General features: G+C 40.1%; 2 protein-coding genes across 2 annotated transcripts in view; both read left to right on the top strand.

Annotated features, from left to right (window-relative positions):
• Positions 1-17,143, top strand: part of LOC122430115 (zinc finger protein 397-like) — a 37,780-nt gene that overhangs the window by 10,778 nt on the left and 9,859 nt on the right. The window contains exons 5-6 of the mRNA XM_043450923.1: positions 9,579-10,087; positions 10,376-10,505. Of these exons, the coding sequence (XP_043306858.1) occupies positions 9,659-10,087; positions 10,376-10,505 (559 nt within the window). The 5' untranslated portion in view covers positions 9,579-9,658. The remainder of the gene's footprint in view (positions 1-9,578; positions 10,088-10,375; positions 10,506-17,143) is intronic.
• LOC122430121 (zinc finger protein with KRAB and SCAN domains 8-like) lies at positions 1,159-6,835 on the top strand. Its single transcript, XM_043450939.1, has 3 exons — positions 1,159-2,259; positions 2,480-4,345; positions 4,822-6,835. The coding sequence occupies exon 1, from the start codon at positions 1,223-1,225 to the stop codon at positions 2,036-2,038; it is 816 nt and encodes a 271-aa protein (XP_043306874.1). The 5' UTR covers positions 1,159-1,222; the 3' UTR covers positions 2,039-2,259; positions 2,480-4,345; positions 4,822-6,835.

The raw sequence follows: 17,143 nt of genomic DNA, 5'->3' as shown, positions 1-17,143 counted from the left end.
TTCTGATGACCTTGACGTTTTTGAGGCATACTTGTCAGGTTTTTTGTAGGATGCTACTCAATTGAAATTTGAATGATGTTTTTCTCATTACTATACTGAGGTTAGAGGTCTGGGGGAGAAAGACCACAGAGGTGAAATGCCATTCTTATCAAGGGTTCACACTGTCAACTTATGACTGTTGACACATAAAACAACTTGTAAAATGGAAAAAGGCAGAGGGTGATAATTTGTGGAATTTGAGTTTGAAGCAAAAGTTTTATTAAGTTTGGAGATAGAATTGATGAAGTATTGTTGTCAGGGTATAAGAGAGTGGGAATAATCCAACAAGTTATCCACACATTGGTCTAAATTACAAAGATGAAATGGACCCTTCTTTGGAGAGATGGAGGATCTGTTCTGTCACAATTCCAGAAGAGACAAAACATCCCTGTTGCTAAAATACTGTCTGCCGTAGCCACATCAGCTGCAGCAATAGTAGTGGTAGCAGTAGACAGAGCTTATTTAATCTCCATATCTCTCTTCCAACACAAATAGTGCGGACTTGTGAGTGGTAAAACAATGATGATGTTATTGTTGTTTTCCCAAATTAATTCAACATCAGTTGAATTTCTCATTTTTTGCCTTCTCTATTCCTGTGCTCCTTCATCTGTTCTACTATCTGCAAATCTCTTCAACTCCTATCTTGTTTCCCAATTTAATTAAATGTGACAAAAAGTCTTTTTAAGTAGAAACTATGTTATTTTATATACTCACTTATAGCCCAGATTTTGTGTTTGAGTTGCCTTTTAAAGTATATATTTAAATAGCATATTAGTCAGGTGTTCATTCCAGGAGTTTTGTGGTAGTACCAAATGAATAAAAACATTTGATCTGGCCACATTTGATCAGTGTGTCCTAGGTTTGTGGAACATATTTGAGAGTCCTAGTTAAGTCTTTATCACATCATATTGCTTCTTTAAGTTGCTCAGACATATCTCACTCCTCCAAACCCATGAACTGTAGCCAACCGGGCTCCACTGTCCATGGAATTCTCCAGGCAAGAATACTGGAGTGGGTAGCCATTCCCTTCTCCAGGGCATTTTCCCACCCAGGGATCAAACCTAGGTCATATTGCTTTAGTTGCAGGGAATAAATTGCATTTGAAAGGTGTGTTTATTGTTTCAGGAATCAAGGCCAAAGGTATGAACAAGGTGTTAATTCTGAAGGGAAGATTTTTGTAAGGATGGATCCACACCAGAAGGTCCCCAGCACATATAATGGGGATACTTTACAGATTCCTAAGAATGAAAAAGCTTCTTTTAACTGGTATGAGGACCAGTTAGAAAGTCATGAGGCGAGGTCTGCAGAAGAAAGACAGTATACATGCAGTGAATGTGGAAAGAAGTTTGCTCAGAGCTCAGGCCTTGTTCGACATCAGAGAATCCACACTGGAGAGAAACCCTATGAGTGTGATCACTGTGGAAAAGCCTTCAGTGTACGCTCAACTCTCACTGTGCATGAAAGAATCCACACTGGTGAGAAACCCTATACTTGTAATGAGTGTAGGAAAGCTTTCAGTGTGAGGGCACACCTGATTATACATCAGAGAATCCACAATGGAGAGAAACCCTATGAATGTAATGAATGTGGCAAAGCATTTAGTGTGAGCTCAGACCTCATCAAACATCAGAGAATCCACTCTGGTGAGAAACCTTATGAGTGTGACGAGTGTGGGAAGGCCTTCAGTGTGAGTTCAGCCCTTATCAAACATCAGAGAATCCACACAGGAGAGAAGCCATATGAGTGTAAGGAGTGTGGGAAGGCCTTCTATGTGAACTCAGCCCTTATTAATCATCAGAGGATTCATTCTGGAGAAAAGCCCTATAAGTGTGGAGAATGCAGAAAAGCATTCAGCCAAATCTCAACGCTTATTCATCACCAGAGAATCCATACTGGAGAGAAACCATACGAGTGTGATGAGTGTGGGAAAGCATTCCGTGGGAGCTCTAATCTTACTAAACACCAGAAAATACATGCTAAAGGAAAGTGTGATCAGTGACTTACATGGTGAAGATATTATAAAGGCTTTTTTTTTCTTTCAAGTCAGAAGTTGTCACCAGAAGAAGGTTATGACAAAAATTAATGCTTTAGTTGACACTTCAATTTCTTGGAATATCAGAGAAATGAGAAGTCAATGAAAAATGACTTTACCATTATAATGATCGACTCGGTCTCTAAAATCATACCCACTTCTGAGAATGCAGCTTTACAAATCATAAGGTAAATAATGTAGTTTGTTGTGGTTTAGTAAGTTCAACCTCAGTATCTCTAACATAATTTTTACTTTTTTTATGTGCAAACATTTTCTTGTTATTGTTGCTACCAGTTTATAAATGAAACATTAAATTTTGAAATTGGAAGTGATGTTGGTTGGTGGAGACTAACATATCCTCTTTGAATCTGGAAATATTGGAGTCTTTTTTTGGTGCTGTCTTGGCAGTGAGACAATCCCCACACCTGTCCTGATTCACCTGACCCTTGCCTGCTGCTGTTCCATGGATAAGAATAAAAAGCACTGCAGGAGCCAGCACTTCTTTCTTATTGGGCCTCTTGCTACTGCTATTGCAGTAAGTAAGTAAAGGCTTGACTGTGTTTCATTTTTGCTTGTGTTATAATGCAACACATTCTCACTGCTCTAGGATCCAGTCCAGAAGAGTATTTCTGCCTTGACTATGTTACACTTATGGCAAAAGAAAAACAGAGGTAGGACCACATGATGACTTTTAAAGCATCTACTCAGGAGGAGCATATGTCATTCCCCTTAGGTTTTGTTAGTTAAAGCAAGTCAGCTAACCAAGCTTTTTTCCCCATCCATATGATCAAAAAAAAGTAAAGCTTACAGAGAGGACAGTGAATAAGGAAAGTAATGTAATCTATCATTGAGATAGTGTATCTACCATATTGGCCAATGTTTATGCAATGCTTTCTGTGCCTGGGCTTTCTCTGAGTGCCTTATATGTGTATTTTTCTCAATAAAAAAATAATGATATGACATACATACTACTATACAGTAAGTCCCCTACATATGAACCTTCACGTTGTGAACTTTCAAAGATTTGAACATGCACGCACATGTCCAGTTGATAGCTTACGGTGATTGGTGTTGGATTCGTGATCTCCGAAAAAGAAAATTTAGCTTCAGGATCAGGGACCAGGCTTGATCACTCAGGGCTCTTGTGTGGCAGAAGTTTTATTACAGTGAAAAAGGACAGAGACGGCTTCTGACACAGGCATCAGAAGCAGGCAGAGAGTGCCCCCTTACTAGTCTTAGCAAGGGAGCTATATACTTTTTCAGTTGTTATTACAGTAAATCAAAAGAATGTCTCAAGATTGTAAAGGTCACTCCCACAACTTACATTTTAAGATGACAGGATTAGAACTAACAATAGAAAGGTCTTACTAGACCCACTCCCACAATTTATATTTTAAGATTACAGGATTAGTCAGAAGGTTCTCAAGGAGAAACATGACTCCTCCTCAAGAGCCCCAGAGCCCTTTCTCCTTGGGGACCCCGGACTTCTTATCAACCTACCTAAGAATTGACTTTCTCCCAGTCATGGAAGTTAGTTCACCTGTCTGATGTACATTGTCATGTGTGCGCATCGTCTACAAGTGGTTATGCTTTTGTGAACTTTACTGTATAGAGTACAGTAGTATGGTGTCTTTATTTCAAGCCCAAGATGTCCAGAAGCAAGCATAAAAGCAGCAGTGATGTAACTGTTGCTGTACTGTACTTTTCAAGATACTGTACTGTAATATTAAAATGTTTTATTTTTTGTGTTTGTTTTTTATGTATTATTTGTGTGGAAGGTATTATAAACCTATTACAGTTCAGTATTATATAGCCGACTGTTAGTCAGATACCTAGGTTAACTTTGTTGGACTTAAGAACAAACTGGACTTACAAACACGCTCTTAGAATGTAACTCATTTGTATGTAGGGGACTTAACTGTACTCCCATTTTACAGCTAAAGAAATTGAGAAACAGAGACATTAAGTCATTTGTCCAAGGTCATGCAGCTGGAAATGGTAGAGCAAGGAATTGAAACCAGAAGTTTAACTTGACAGTCTTTTCTCTTAACTGCTGTGCTACACTATGAAAGTTTAATCTGAAGGTTGTTTACGTACTACAGTGAGCCTTAAAAGGTTGGGAAGGTCCCCTGGAGAAGGAAATGGCAACCCACTCCAGTATTCTTTCCTGGAGAATGCCACAGACAGTGAAGCCTGGCAGGCTACAGTCCATGGAGTTGCACAGAGTCGGACACAACTGAGCACTAACAGACTGTGCTGGTAAAAACTTTAAAGGTGAGATTTTTTCCTTAGAATGGAATCCATTGTGTTGAAGACTTGATATGATGTGATTGTCTAACCTTTTTTTTTGAAATTAGAATAAAATCTATTGTGATCATGATCATTGAAAGGGTTTGTTTGGCAAGTTATGTTTTATTTGTGAGGTTTTTTTTTTTTTTTTAATCAAGGTAACTAAACAACTGGTTTATTCAACTTCATTATATTGTCTTGTTCTTACTGATAATACCTGTAACCCATGGAGAGTTATATCAGTTAACTTGATAAATTCCACGTGCATTTTATTTCCTAGTGAATTGTGTAAACTTTATTTTTGTTGATGATTATATGTTAAATCAATGTTACGTTCTCATACCACTTCTTGAGAAGGAGGTTCTAATTTGAAACTGTATCATTTCCTTCAAAATGAAGGGCAAGTGCTTAGTTAAATAAAAGATTGATGACATCTTTTAAACCAAAAAAAAAAAAAAAAGGTGAGATTTAAGTCTTCTTCAGTCTCAATCTGTCTTTACCCCTAAGTAACTCTTAGAGGTAATCCATTTAAGATTACTTAGGCTAATCCACCTGGCTGGGTCTCAGTTTTACATCCATAAAAATAAGGAGAGAGGCCAGGTATTCTCTGATATCCCCTACAGCCTTGAGATTTTTATAATCTCTCCAAATAGATTGTAAAATGCTTTGTTATATGATGACTTCTTTTTTAATCTACTACTTTATGTATTGTTATGTTCACAAGAGCTCTTGAATAAATGAGTCTCTGCACCAGTTCCTCCTTTCTGCTTTACATTAGTGATAATACTAATAATGAGTAGTTTGCAGTTATCTGATCTGTTCCAGGTACTTTTTCAGGCTCCTTAGGGTAAATTATTTCACTTAAAAGTTTAGATGCTATATTTAGAATAAAAGCAAAGCTGAAAAAAAGAAAATTGCTCTAAACATCCCTTTTGAAATCTTAGAGCACAGTAAAATAAACCCAAGAAACAGAAGGAAGAAAATACTGAAAAGCTGCAATTAAAGGAAAAGCAAGTGTATTTTCTTACTTAGAACTTAAGCACAGGAAGAGTTTTGTTTTTTGTAACTTCTCTCTTTAGGCTACTCTCATATATGTCACATTTGACTCCCTTTTTCTGCCTCTGGGGAAAAGGTGCTAATATCATGATCAACCTCTTCTTTCAGATGGTAACTCCTGACCTTAAACAAGGAGTCTGTTTCAAAGCAGAATTTTCCAGAAGTCTAACACACAAGGAGATGTTCAGAAGATCAAATGGGAACATCATCAGGGGCTCCACACTGAACAAGTTCATAGGCTTCTGAATAATTTACCCAAGTGAGGGAGGAGCCCCTTTGTGGATACACAATTTACTTTGCCTCAAACAAGGGAGAATAGCACTCAGATAAAAAGGCCTAAGAACACCTGGGAGAATTTACCCTGAAGTTCAGTCCTTTGTGACTCAGCTGGTAAAGAATCTGCCCACAATGCAGGAAACGGGTTCAATCCCTGGGTTGGGACAGTCCCCTGGAGAAGGGAAAGGCTACTGACTCCAGTATTCTGGCCTAGAGAATTCCACGGACTCTATAGTCAATGGGGTCACAAAGAGTCAGACACAACTGAGTGACTTTTGCTTCACTCAGTCTTGTCAATGCTCTGGGTGTGGGAAATTCTCCATTCAGCTTGTATGGAGTTTCCAACTTCAACTGTAATAAAAGTAGCAGCCACTCATTGTAAAGGGAGTGGAAGTCAGTCATTCAAAAATAGCCCCTCCCTAATAAAATGAACCCTGGCACCCCAGCAGCCCTGACCAAGCACCAGCATGTCCAAAGTTAAAGAAAGCCCTATAGATCCTCAACTTGGAATGACCTTCGTGTAATCCAAGTCTCATTAAACAACAGAGAAGCCATCCTGAGAAGAGTCTCATGAGAGTAAAGAATGTGGCAAAACCTTCAGACACTGGAATGATCTTGTCAGACAACAGAGAACCTTTGGGGATATCTTCAGTGTCAGAAGCCTTCTGTATGAGCTTAAATCTCATTAAACATAAGCAAATTCATTTTGGACAGGAGCCTTATTTGTGTCATGAGTGTGGCAAAGCCTTTAAGTTCTGTGATAGCCTTGCTAAACATCAGAGAATCCACACTGAAGAGAAAACTTAGCGGTAATAAAGAGTATATGGATTCACTGTGTTTCAAGTCTGGTCAATCACCAAAGAACCCACAGTGGAGAACACCATTATGAATATAGTGAGTGGGGTAATGCCTTCATTTGGAAGCCAGCATTTATTACCAGAAAACTTATAAATATTAAAATGTGAGAAGACCGTCACTTAAAAACTCAATCTTATACGCTGGAAAATCCATACTGGAACGAAACCCTATGTATATCATACATACATTCTTTTGTATGGATATGTATAGAACTGAATCACTGTAATGTACACCTAAAACTAAACATGGCATTGTAAATCAACTGTAATAAAATAGATTTTTTTAAAAAACAAACTGGAGGACTTATCTTATTGTCAATGGTTAGGATTCCACCCTTCCAACACAGTGGGCATGGGTTTGATCTCTGGTCCAGTAACTAAGATCCCACATGCCATGCAGTGCAGCTGAAAAGAAAAAGAAAAAAGATACTGGCATCTGAAATATATAAAGAACTCCTAAAACTGAACAATAAGAAAATAATTCAGTTTTTTAAATGGGCAAAAGATCTGAACAGACACCTCACCAGAGAAGATACACAAATGGCAAATAATCATAAATAGATGCTCCAAATCATATCTCATTAGGAAATTGCAAGTTAAGATACCACCACACACCTATTAGAATAGCTAAATTGCTAAACAGTGACAACTCCAAATGCTGATGAGGATGTGGAACAATGCATTCTCATACATTCCTGGTGGGAATCCAAAATGGTACAGTCACTTCAGCAAACAGTTCAGTAGTGTCTTACAAAAGTAAACATACTCTTTTACTCAGCAGTTTTCACTCCTTGGTATTTACCCCAATGAACCGAAAACATGTCCACAAAAGAACCTGCACAAGGGTGTTCTTAGAAGCTTTATTCATAATTGTTAAAACGTGGAAGCAAGCAAGATTTCCTTTAGTAGTTTCGTGAATTAACAAACTGGTACATCCAGATAATAGAATGTTCAGCAGTAAAAAGAAATGAACTATCGTGCCATGAAAATCCATGGAGAGAGACTTACTTCCCTGGTAGTTCAGTGGTAAGACTCCATGTTCCTAGTGCAAGAATCCCGGGTTTGATCCTTGGTCAGGGAACTAAGATCCTACATATTGGATGGTGTGGCCAGAAAAAAGAAAACTCATGGGAAAATGTTATATGCTTTTTGCTAAGTGAAGGGACCAGTCTGAAAAGGCTACAAACTGATTCCAACTATTAATACATGACATTGTAGAATAGGCAAAAGTATGGAGACAGCAGGAAGATCAGGGGCTGTGGGGGTTGGAGTGTGGGAAAGATGAATGTGTGGAGCATAGGGAAATTTTAGGGCAATGAAACTGTTTAATATGATACTTGTAATAGTTGATGCATGTTATATATTTTCCAAAACCCGAAGAATGGACTACACAGTTTACATTAAACTTAATATTAACTATGGACTTAAGTTAATAATACTTTATCAATATTGGCTCACTAACTGTAACAAAGATACCTCACTAATGCAAGATGTTAATAATAGGGTTTGTATGTAGACAGGAAAGGGGTTTGGAGGGGACATATGGGAAGCTTTTTCTATAAACCTAAAAGTACTGTTTAAAGACTATAACGTTTTTTAAAGCTATTTTTCAGCAAAAGGACATAACTGGGAATAGAAAGGGAAGTGGGAGCCAGTATCTGGTTTTCATATAACAGCTCATACCCAGAATATAAAAAAAACTTTTCACTCATCAATAATAAATACACTACAAAAAGGGCTCGTGGCTAGCTCCTGCAGCAACGTTGTGGGTGATTTAACCTTTATGGATCGGCTCGGATTTCTTCAGGAGGCAGTGGGAGAGAGAAGGGAGTAAAAATCCAAACTGCCAGAGTGAAGTGGTGCGCCCAACCTGGCCGAACCAGGAGAGGGAAACAAAACCCGCAGCCGAGAAGATCATAGAGAGGACCACGCCTCCGGATTCCTAGGCGCGCACCGGAAGCGGCCTCGTGGTCCTGGGCGCCTTTTACTCTGTCTTTCTGGGTTCCTGGTTGGTCCGGCGGGATGGTGATTACAGTTTTCTCTTAACTAGTTGCCAGGGATAGTCTCCTGGAAGCGCCAGCCATCCCCAGAGCTGCGGGTGAGTGGTCGTACTTCTCCCCAGCCAAGCTGCAGAATTTCCAATCTCTGTTGTCGCGAAGGGCAGAAGTGGGACGGGGAGAGCTCTTTGCAGCGTGTGTGTCCTGTTGAAGGGCAGAAGTGGGACGGGGAGAGCTCTTTGCAGCGTGTGTGTCCTGTTCTCCCCCCAACAAGTGCACACGGTGCTTGGTAATGAGCTTCAGTGACGATTTGTCTCTATTGTTAGATTTGGATTTGTTGCTGTTTTTTGTGGGTGTTTTTTTTTTATACTTTATAGAATAGCACAAACGACTCAGATTTTGCTTGCTAATTCTCAGTATTTCATACACTATAGATGCTGGGGGTGTCTCATCCGACGCAGAGGTGCTTATTGCTTTACTCCCTGAACGAAGACTATAACGAGTTTATGGAACTTTAGTGTTTTACTCCCCTGTATAAGTAGCTTGATTCCTTTAAAGATAAAGGTTTTACCAGAAAAATAACTTTGACTCTGCTCATGTGCTTTAACTCTACAGGAGTGTCCCAAAATCCATCCCTTCTTGCTGAAGCAGTTCTAGGAAGGGATGGTAGGTTATGAGTATGCATGGAAGAAAGCCTTGGCAAATGGACTATGGTGATCCCACAGTCTCTGGCTCATGTGCTTTTCTTCCTGTAATGTAGTTTTTATAAACTAAAGTCTTTAAATTCTAAGAATGTGGCCTTATTTCCCACAATAGAAGTTCTGATACTAATATTTATGTTGCATTTTGTATATCAGCAGCAAAGTGCACTTTCTCACTAATTATCTGTTTTTGTGGGTCTCAGGAATATTGTTTTATAATATTCCACTACTCAGGAATATCACCTTGGCAGTGAGTCTGCATTACTAATAACATAGGTTCTTGACTGCTCTGGTTATTTTGCTTCTTTAATAGTGGGTTCTTCTCCCACAGGAGTGCTCCGATTCTAAGGTTCTTCCTGATTCCTGGGATGTAAGCCAAGTGACTCCTATCCTGAGCCATTGCAGTCTAAGATGTCCACCAAGCTGAGAGAGGATCCAGTCTTGACTCCTGTGGTCCACACTCCAGAGGAGCAGGAGGGTCTGAGAATAGTGAAGGTAGAGGAAGAGGAGAACCATGCTTGGGAGCAGAAGCCTGGACAACTAGGGAATGTGCACACTTATCAGGAGCTTCTTCGTCAGCGCTTCAGACAGTTCCACTATCAAGAGGCCCCTGGACCTCGAGAGGCACTGAGACGGCTCCGGGAGCTCTGCCAAAAGTGGCTGCAGCCTGAGAGGCACAGCAAGGAGCAGATCCTGGAGCTGCTGGTGTTGGAGCAGCTCCTGAGCATCCTGCCAGAGGTGGTTCAGGCCAGGGTATGGGAGTATCATCCAAGGAGTGGAGAGGAAGTGGTGACTGTGCTGGAAAATCTGGAGACAGAACTTGAAGGCAAAGGACAACAGGTGGGAAAGGGTAATCCATTGTTCATTTATGAGTTCACCAGGGGTCTACCAGCAAAGACAGGGGCCATGAGTAAGCAAGAGGAGAGGGATTTATGACCATCATTTTCTGGGCTGAAGCATTATCTTTCTGTTTTCCCTTTAAAACTCTGCTGATTAAGACACTGGTTTCTTTATTCTGCTTTCTATACCTGTAGGAAATTTTATTTTCAATCAAACTCTGAGGTTTAGTTAGCTATTGCCAATCTTTCTGGTCCTTTCATAAAACCAGCTCTACTGGCATGTCCTTAGGTCCAAGCCAGTGCACATTACAAACAAGAAGTGCTATGGAAAGAAGTGAGACCTGCAAGCCTTACAAATCAGTCACAGATCGTCCAGCTAAAGTGTGATCCTTGGGAGAACTTTATTCTGCAAGAGAATGGTAAGCTTTACAGCATGAATTTTTGTGATCTTTTAGAAGCACTGAGCCGGAGAAGGCAATGGCACCCCACTCCAGTACTCTTGCCTGGAAAATCTCATGGATGGAGGATCCTGGTAGGCTGCGGTCCATGGGGTCGCTAAGAGTCAGACACGACTGAGCGACTCCACTTTCACTTTTCACTCTCACACATTGGAGAAGGAAATGGCAACCCACTCCAGTGTTCTTGCCTGGAGAATCCCAGGGACGGGGGAGCCTGGTGGGCTGCCGTCTATGGGATCACACCGAGTCGGGCATGACTGAAGTGACTTAGCAGCAGCAGCAGCAGAAGCACTGAGCATAGCATCTGCTAAAAGTAGTATTTCTGATGGAAAAAAAAAAGTGGTATCTAGAAATAGCAGAAGAAATTTAACACCAAAAGGTTATTTACAAAGTGAGCATATCTAGAATTGATTTCACTTTGAATTGGGCTATGTGCTATTTTTTAACTGGGCTGTTATAGTGGTTTACAATTCTGTGAATCCAAATCATTATGGAACTGTTTAAGAAATACTGATGCCCAGATCTACCATAGATTTACCACAGTGGGCCCTAGTATTATATGTTTTAGTTAGCTATTATCAGAGAACAATAATGGTAGTTTATATTTTAAAAAGTCAAGTGCTGTAGAAAGATAGAAAATGAAAATAAAAGTTCCATTCCCAAGAATTAACAACTGTGGGCCTTTCATATACAATCCAGCCAATCTAGAGCCCAGTCCCCCAACCATCTCCTTTATCAAGCTTTCACACACCAATTTTATCAGTAGAGTTATTTTATTCTTTTTAATGTTTAGTTTTCTGTTGCATACATGTATTGTAATTAATTTAATGGTCTCCTACTGATGTACATTTAGGCTTTTTCCAGTATTTTTGTTATTTTAAACAATGATCAGTGGATGTCTTTATGTAAAAATCTTGTGGCCATTGTGTGAAAATACTGAAGGAAAAATATTTCTATAAATGTAGTAAGAAATTAACAGTCACTAGATTAAAATAGGCTACTTATTACATAGGCAACAAGGTTATAGTGATTACCTCAGGAAAGTAAAAGGACACAAGGTGATGGAGAAGGAATTGGGATTTGGGCTTTTTACTTTTATGCCTTTTATACCATTGAAATTTTTACCTTGAGTATCTGTTCTTTTTGTAACAAAAATAAAGAGCACAGTCTTTAGATTCAGATTAACTCCAAGCCAAGCTAGTCATGTGATCACAGACTAATTATTTAATTTCTGTGTTTCAGTTTCTGTTTCTATTACCTAGCTTATTGTGTTACTGTGAGCATCACCACAAACTGACTGATCACTTGGTGTTTTAGCTATCTATTTCCATGTAACAAACCACTCCAGAACTTAGTGGCTAAAGGGAACAACCATTATGTTATCTCTTACAATTCTGTGGATTGATCAGGATTAACAGGGTGGGTCTGCTGCTGTACGTGATACTAAATGAAGCTGTAGGTATTGAGGACGTGCCTGGACTGTGATGCTCGAGATACTTCACTCACATCTCATAGCTTATCCGGAGATGGCTAGAAAACTGGGCTTAGCAAGATTATGAGATGGATGGGCCTCAGGTTATCTTATTCTCTCAGTCTCCATGTATCTCTTTAGTGGAGTAACTAGACTTCTTAACATGGTAACTCAGGGATCTCAAAAGCATCTTTTAAAGTCTTAGTCCTTGAACTGATAAATCATCACTTTCACCATATTCTGTTGGATAAAGCAAGTCACAGGCCAGCCTAGATCCTGTATGGGAAGGGGTTGGACTACACAAGGGATGGATACAAGAGGGTATGTTCATTAGGGACCCTTTGAAGACTCTTGGGAAATTTACATTTCATTCCTGCCATTCTGAGTTTTTGATCTGGACTGAGGCCCAAAAGCCTTTTATTTATTTATTTTTATTCTCCAAGATTCATAAATACAGTAACTGTCAAACCCTTAGGATGATAGTTCTTAATTATTTAGCACAATCCTTGATGTTAATAAGCATTTAGTAACATTATCAATTATTATTACTAACCTTACTTCCAAACCCTTATGTAGGATATGCAACTCTTAAATAATCGACTTGCTCTTTCAGCCGATGAGGCCAGGAATACAACTGGTGAATTTGCCCCAAAGCAGATTTCTGCAGAAAGGAATTCATTGGATGCTTTCCAGGATCCAAAGTGTGGAGAAACTTCTCAATATAGGGGTAAATCAGAACACCAAAAGGCCAACCCCACAAGAGTAAAACGACACAAATGTAAGGAATGTGGAAAGGCCTTTGCTCAGAGCTCAGGGCTTGTTCGACACTGGAGAATTCACACTGGAGAGAAACCTTATAAATGCAATCAATGTGGAAAAGCCGTCAGTTATAAATCAGCCCTTCTTTCACATCAGGAAATTCATAATAAAATAAAACGCTCTCGGTGTAATGAATGTGGGAAAGCCTTCAGTCAAAACACAGGCCTGGTTCTTCATCAGAGGATCCATACTGGAAAGAGACCTTATGGGTGTAAAGAGTGCGGAAAATGCTTTAGTCAAAGTTCACACCTTATTGGACATCTGAGGATCCACACTGGAGAGAAACCCTTCAAATGTAATGAGTGTGAGAGGGCCTTCACTCAGAGGTCAGGACTCATGGAACATCAGAGAAGTCATACTGGAGAAAAACCCTACATGTGTAAGGAATGTGGGAAAGCTTTCCAAGGGAGCACCAGCCTTACTCAGCACCTGAGGATCCACAATGGGGAGAAGCCCTACCAGTGTGAGGAGTGTGGCCGAACCTTCATTCACAGGTCGAGCCTTGTTCGTCATCAGAGGATCCACAGAGGGCAGAAGTCTGTGTCTATATCCTAAGCATAAGAAAGCCTTCAACCAGGCCTTACTGAACACTTTAGAAAGCTATGCTGAATACAGACCTAATCATTTTGTAATAAATTGAAGAAATTGGGGATGTGGTGTCTCCATTATCATTGTTATTCTAGGTTGTCAAACTAGAAGACATTTTGGTATCATCCATCAGATTGAAAGAAGCTGGTAGCTTGTCTCTGGAGCAGACCACATTTTGGGCTGACTCTTTTATGGATGTTGCTATTTCTTTCTCCCATTCTTTTAATCCTTCTCCTTTGTGGTCCTACAGCACTTTTGTTCCTAGAAGTCACTATCATCACATACCCTGAATATCCTGATGACACAGTGGCTCTCAGATTTTGAACGGAGGACCACTGAGACTGTTAAGTGTGCACACTGTGCAAAGGAGAACTTTAGCAGGATGAGTGAGGAAAGTGACATTGTTTTTAAAGTTACCTAAATGAGGGGTAAGCTAGGTACTTTTTTAACTAGGTAAGTTAAGTTTAAAAGCAACTACTCAATGACATAGCTTGCTGTTTTGTTTGCCTCCTCTTCACCTTATTGGTGAGAGAGGAAGTCCCACCCTAAGATTCTGGGGATGGCCAAACACATGACACCTGGCTCTGGACAGATGGGATTGACAAGAGTTTATTAGTCATGTGTACTCACAGCCTAGGGGAGGAGGGCCACATGGGAGCAGAATAAACAAACAGGAGCTTTGGGATACAGGCTTCATAGTAATAAGATGAGGTGATGTCTGGTTTCCTTGGGAGGATGTGATTGGCTTGTTTGAATAATTTCACTGGAGGGGGGGGGCGGCAAGGAGGTGAAATCCAGTAGGTTGAGGACCAAGTAGAGTGTAGCTAGTCCACCTGATGGGGAACTAGCCAAGTGGGATCACTTCCTGCTGGGTGGGAGGCATATACAGCAAGAGTGGAGGAATTGATGGTTAGGCTTTTGGTCCCTCTGAGGCTCAAAGAGGGCTAGGTGGCTCAGTGGGAAAGAATCCACCTGCCAATGCAGGAAATGCAAGTTTGATCTCTATGTTGGGAAGATCTCCTGGAGGAGGAAATGGCAACCCACTCCAGTATACTTGCCTGGAAAATCCCATGGACAGAGGAGCCTGGTGGGCTACAGTCAGTGGGTCACAAAGAGTTGGACACGATTGAGTACACATGCATGAGGCTCAAAGATGTCAAGGTAGCATATGAAGTTTTAGGCCTTGTTGCTTACTTTGTCAACTTAGAAAAAAGGCATAGTATTTAGGAAAGAGTTAAAATGTATATCTGTGCCCTCAAATTCTACTCTTCATTGATATGTCCTTTTTTTCCCCCCTCTTTCTTTCTGAATCCCAGTGATACCCACTCTTCCAGTTACCTCTAGGAAAAAATCTCAGAAATACCTTTGACCATCCAGCATGCCAGTTGGACTTGATTCCATATTGGTAATAGGACTGAAGAGACATCAGGTAGCAGAGTATCTTTAATGCTTTTCCTACATCTTTCTGACTTTATGCTAAAAACCAGTGGTTTTCTCAAGCTCAACTCCATCACTGTCCCTCACACATAATCATCTGGATGTTTATGTCCTCACTACTTTATCTTTGCAACGTTTGGAACAGGCAGTCTAAAAATCATTGGTATTGTCTTCTACTTTGAATGAAATATACTGTCCACTATTGTGAAGACTTGAGAAACTGGAAAGTTTATGAGGTAGAAAGTGTATAAAAGTGAGGTATTTCATTATATTCACATTTTTATGAGAACGGTATAAATAAATAGCCACCCAAGAAAAACTCTGGAGGTGCTAGTTGTTCATTCTTACTGCCATCATACCACTTCTGCTTTATTCTGCCTTGTTTCGTGGCTCAAGTAGGAAATACCTGAGAGCTATGAAATTTTTCATAAGCAGAAATGGCATAAAGCAGAGGGAGTTACCTTAGGACACATCTTGCTAACAGATGGACAGAATCGAGGTAAAGCACAGACACAGTTCAAAGCCATAGTGGCTTAATGCTGAGACGCTGAGTATAGTTCCGAGAGAAGGAGCCAGTGACATCACTCTTGCGGCTTGAGGTACATGATGCCTTCCTACAAGGCTGGCAGCAATGCAAATGCTCAACGTTGTCTTCACTTTTCACCTTTTTTGGGTAAAATCCTCTTCAGCTTTATTTAGCAAAAGCAGATACTAATGTAGGTCTTTATTTGTAAAGGCAAAGTGGCATAATGCAGATTTCCAAAAGGCAGGGGATACTTGTATTTCTTGATTTCGTTTAAGTACAAATACTTAAAAAAATACTTTAAGCATCAATAATTTGACCTTTGTGGCCTTCCTAACCTTAGAGTTAGGGACGTGTTTACAAAAGATGTGTTATTATAACACATCTCTCCACAGTGACTTGGCTAGTACACATTTTTGAAGACACTGTGTTCAAAGAATGGTTATTGCCTCCAAGTGTGTCATGCATTTTAAGGGTATATACAAGAAAAAAAATTGATAATACAAAACAAGAAGGACAGATAAACACAAATCAAAAACAATTCTGCCTGGGAGAATTAGGAAAGTATATAAAGGTGGACATTAGTCAGACATTAAGGATTAGTAGGATTTTGGTATTTTAGTCAAGATTCTCAGAAAAAATATATATTAGATTTTTTTTTTTCTTAAGAATTGACTCAGACAGTTGTTCAGTTCAGTTCAGTTGCTCAGTCATGTCCGACTCTTGGCGACCCCATGAACCGCAGCATGCCAGGCCTCCCTGTCCATCACCAACTCCCGGAGTTTACTCAAACTCATGTCCATCGAGTTGGTGATGCCATCCAACCATCTCATCCTCTTTTGTCCCCTTCTCCTCCTGCCCCCAATCCCTCCCAGCATCAGGGTCTTTTCTAGTGAGTCACCTCTTCCCATGAGGTGGCCAAAGTATTGGAGTTTCAGCTTCAACATCAGTCCTTCCAATGAACACCCAGGACTGATCTCCTTTAGGATGGACTGGTTGGATCTCCTTGCAGTCCAAGGGACTCTCAAGGGATTCTGCAATACCACAGTTCAAAAGCATCAGTTCTCTGGTGCTCAGCTTGGTTTATAGTCCAATTCTCACATTCATACATGACTACTGGAAAAACCATAGCCTTGACTAGACGGACCTTTGTTGACAAAGTAATGTCTCTGCTTTTTAATATGCTGTCTAGGTTGGTCATAACTTTCCTTCCAAGGAGTAAGCATCTTTTAATATCATGGCTGCAATCACCATCTGCAGTGATTTTGGGGCCCAAAAAAATAAAGTCTGACACTGTTTGTCCATCTATTTGCCATGAAGTGATGGGACCAGATGTCATGATCTTAGTTTTCTAAATGTTGAGCTTTAAGCCAATTATTTCACTCTCCTCTTTCACTTTCATCAAGAGGCTCTTTAGTTCTTCTTCACTTTCTGCCATAAGGGTGGTATCATCTGCATATCTGAGGTTATTGATATTTCTCCCAGCAATCTTGATTTCAGCTTGTGCTTCCCTCAGCCCAGCGTTCCTCATGATGTACTCTACATATAAGTTAAATAAGCAGGGTGACAACATACAGCCTTGACATACTCCTTTTCCTATTTGGAACCAGTCTGTTGGTCCATGTCCAGTTCTAACTGTTGCTTCCTGACCTGCGTACAGGTTTCTCAAGAGGTAGATCAGGTGGTCTCGTATTCCCATCTCTCAGAATTTTCCACAGTTTATTGTGATCCACACAGTCAAAGGCTTTGGCATAGTCAATA

The sequence above is a fragment of the Cervus canadensis genome, chromosome 28 (genome assembly GCF_019320065.1).
Source record: "Cervus canadensis isolate Bull #8, Minnesota chromosome 28, ASM1932006v1, whole genome shotgun sequence".
NCBI lineage: Eukaryota > Metazoa > Chordata > Mammalia > Artiodactyla > Cervidae > Cervus > Cervus canadensis.
This window is presented reverse-complemented; position numbering and strand designations above follow the sequence as displayed.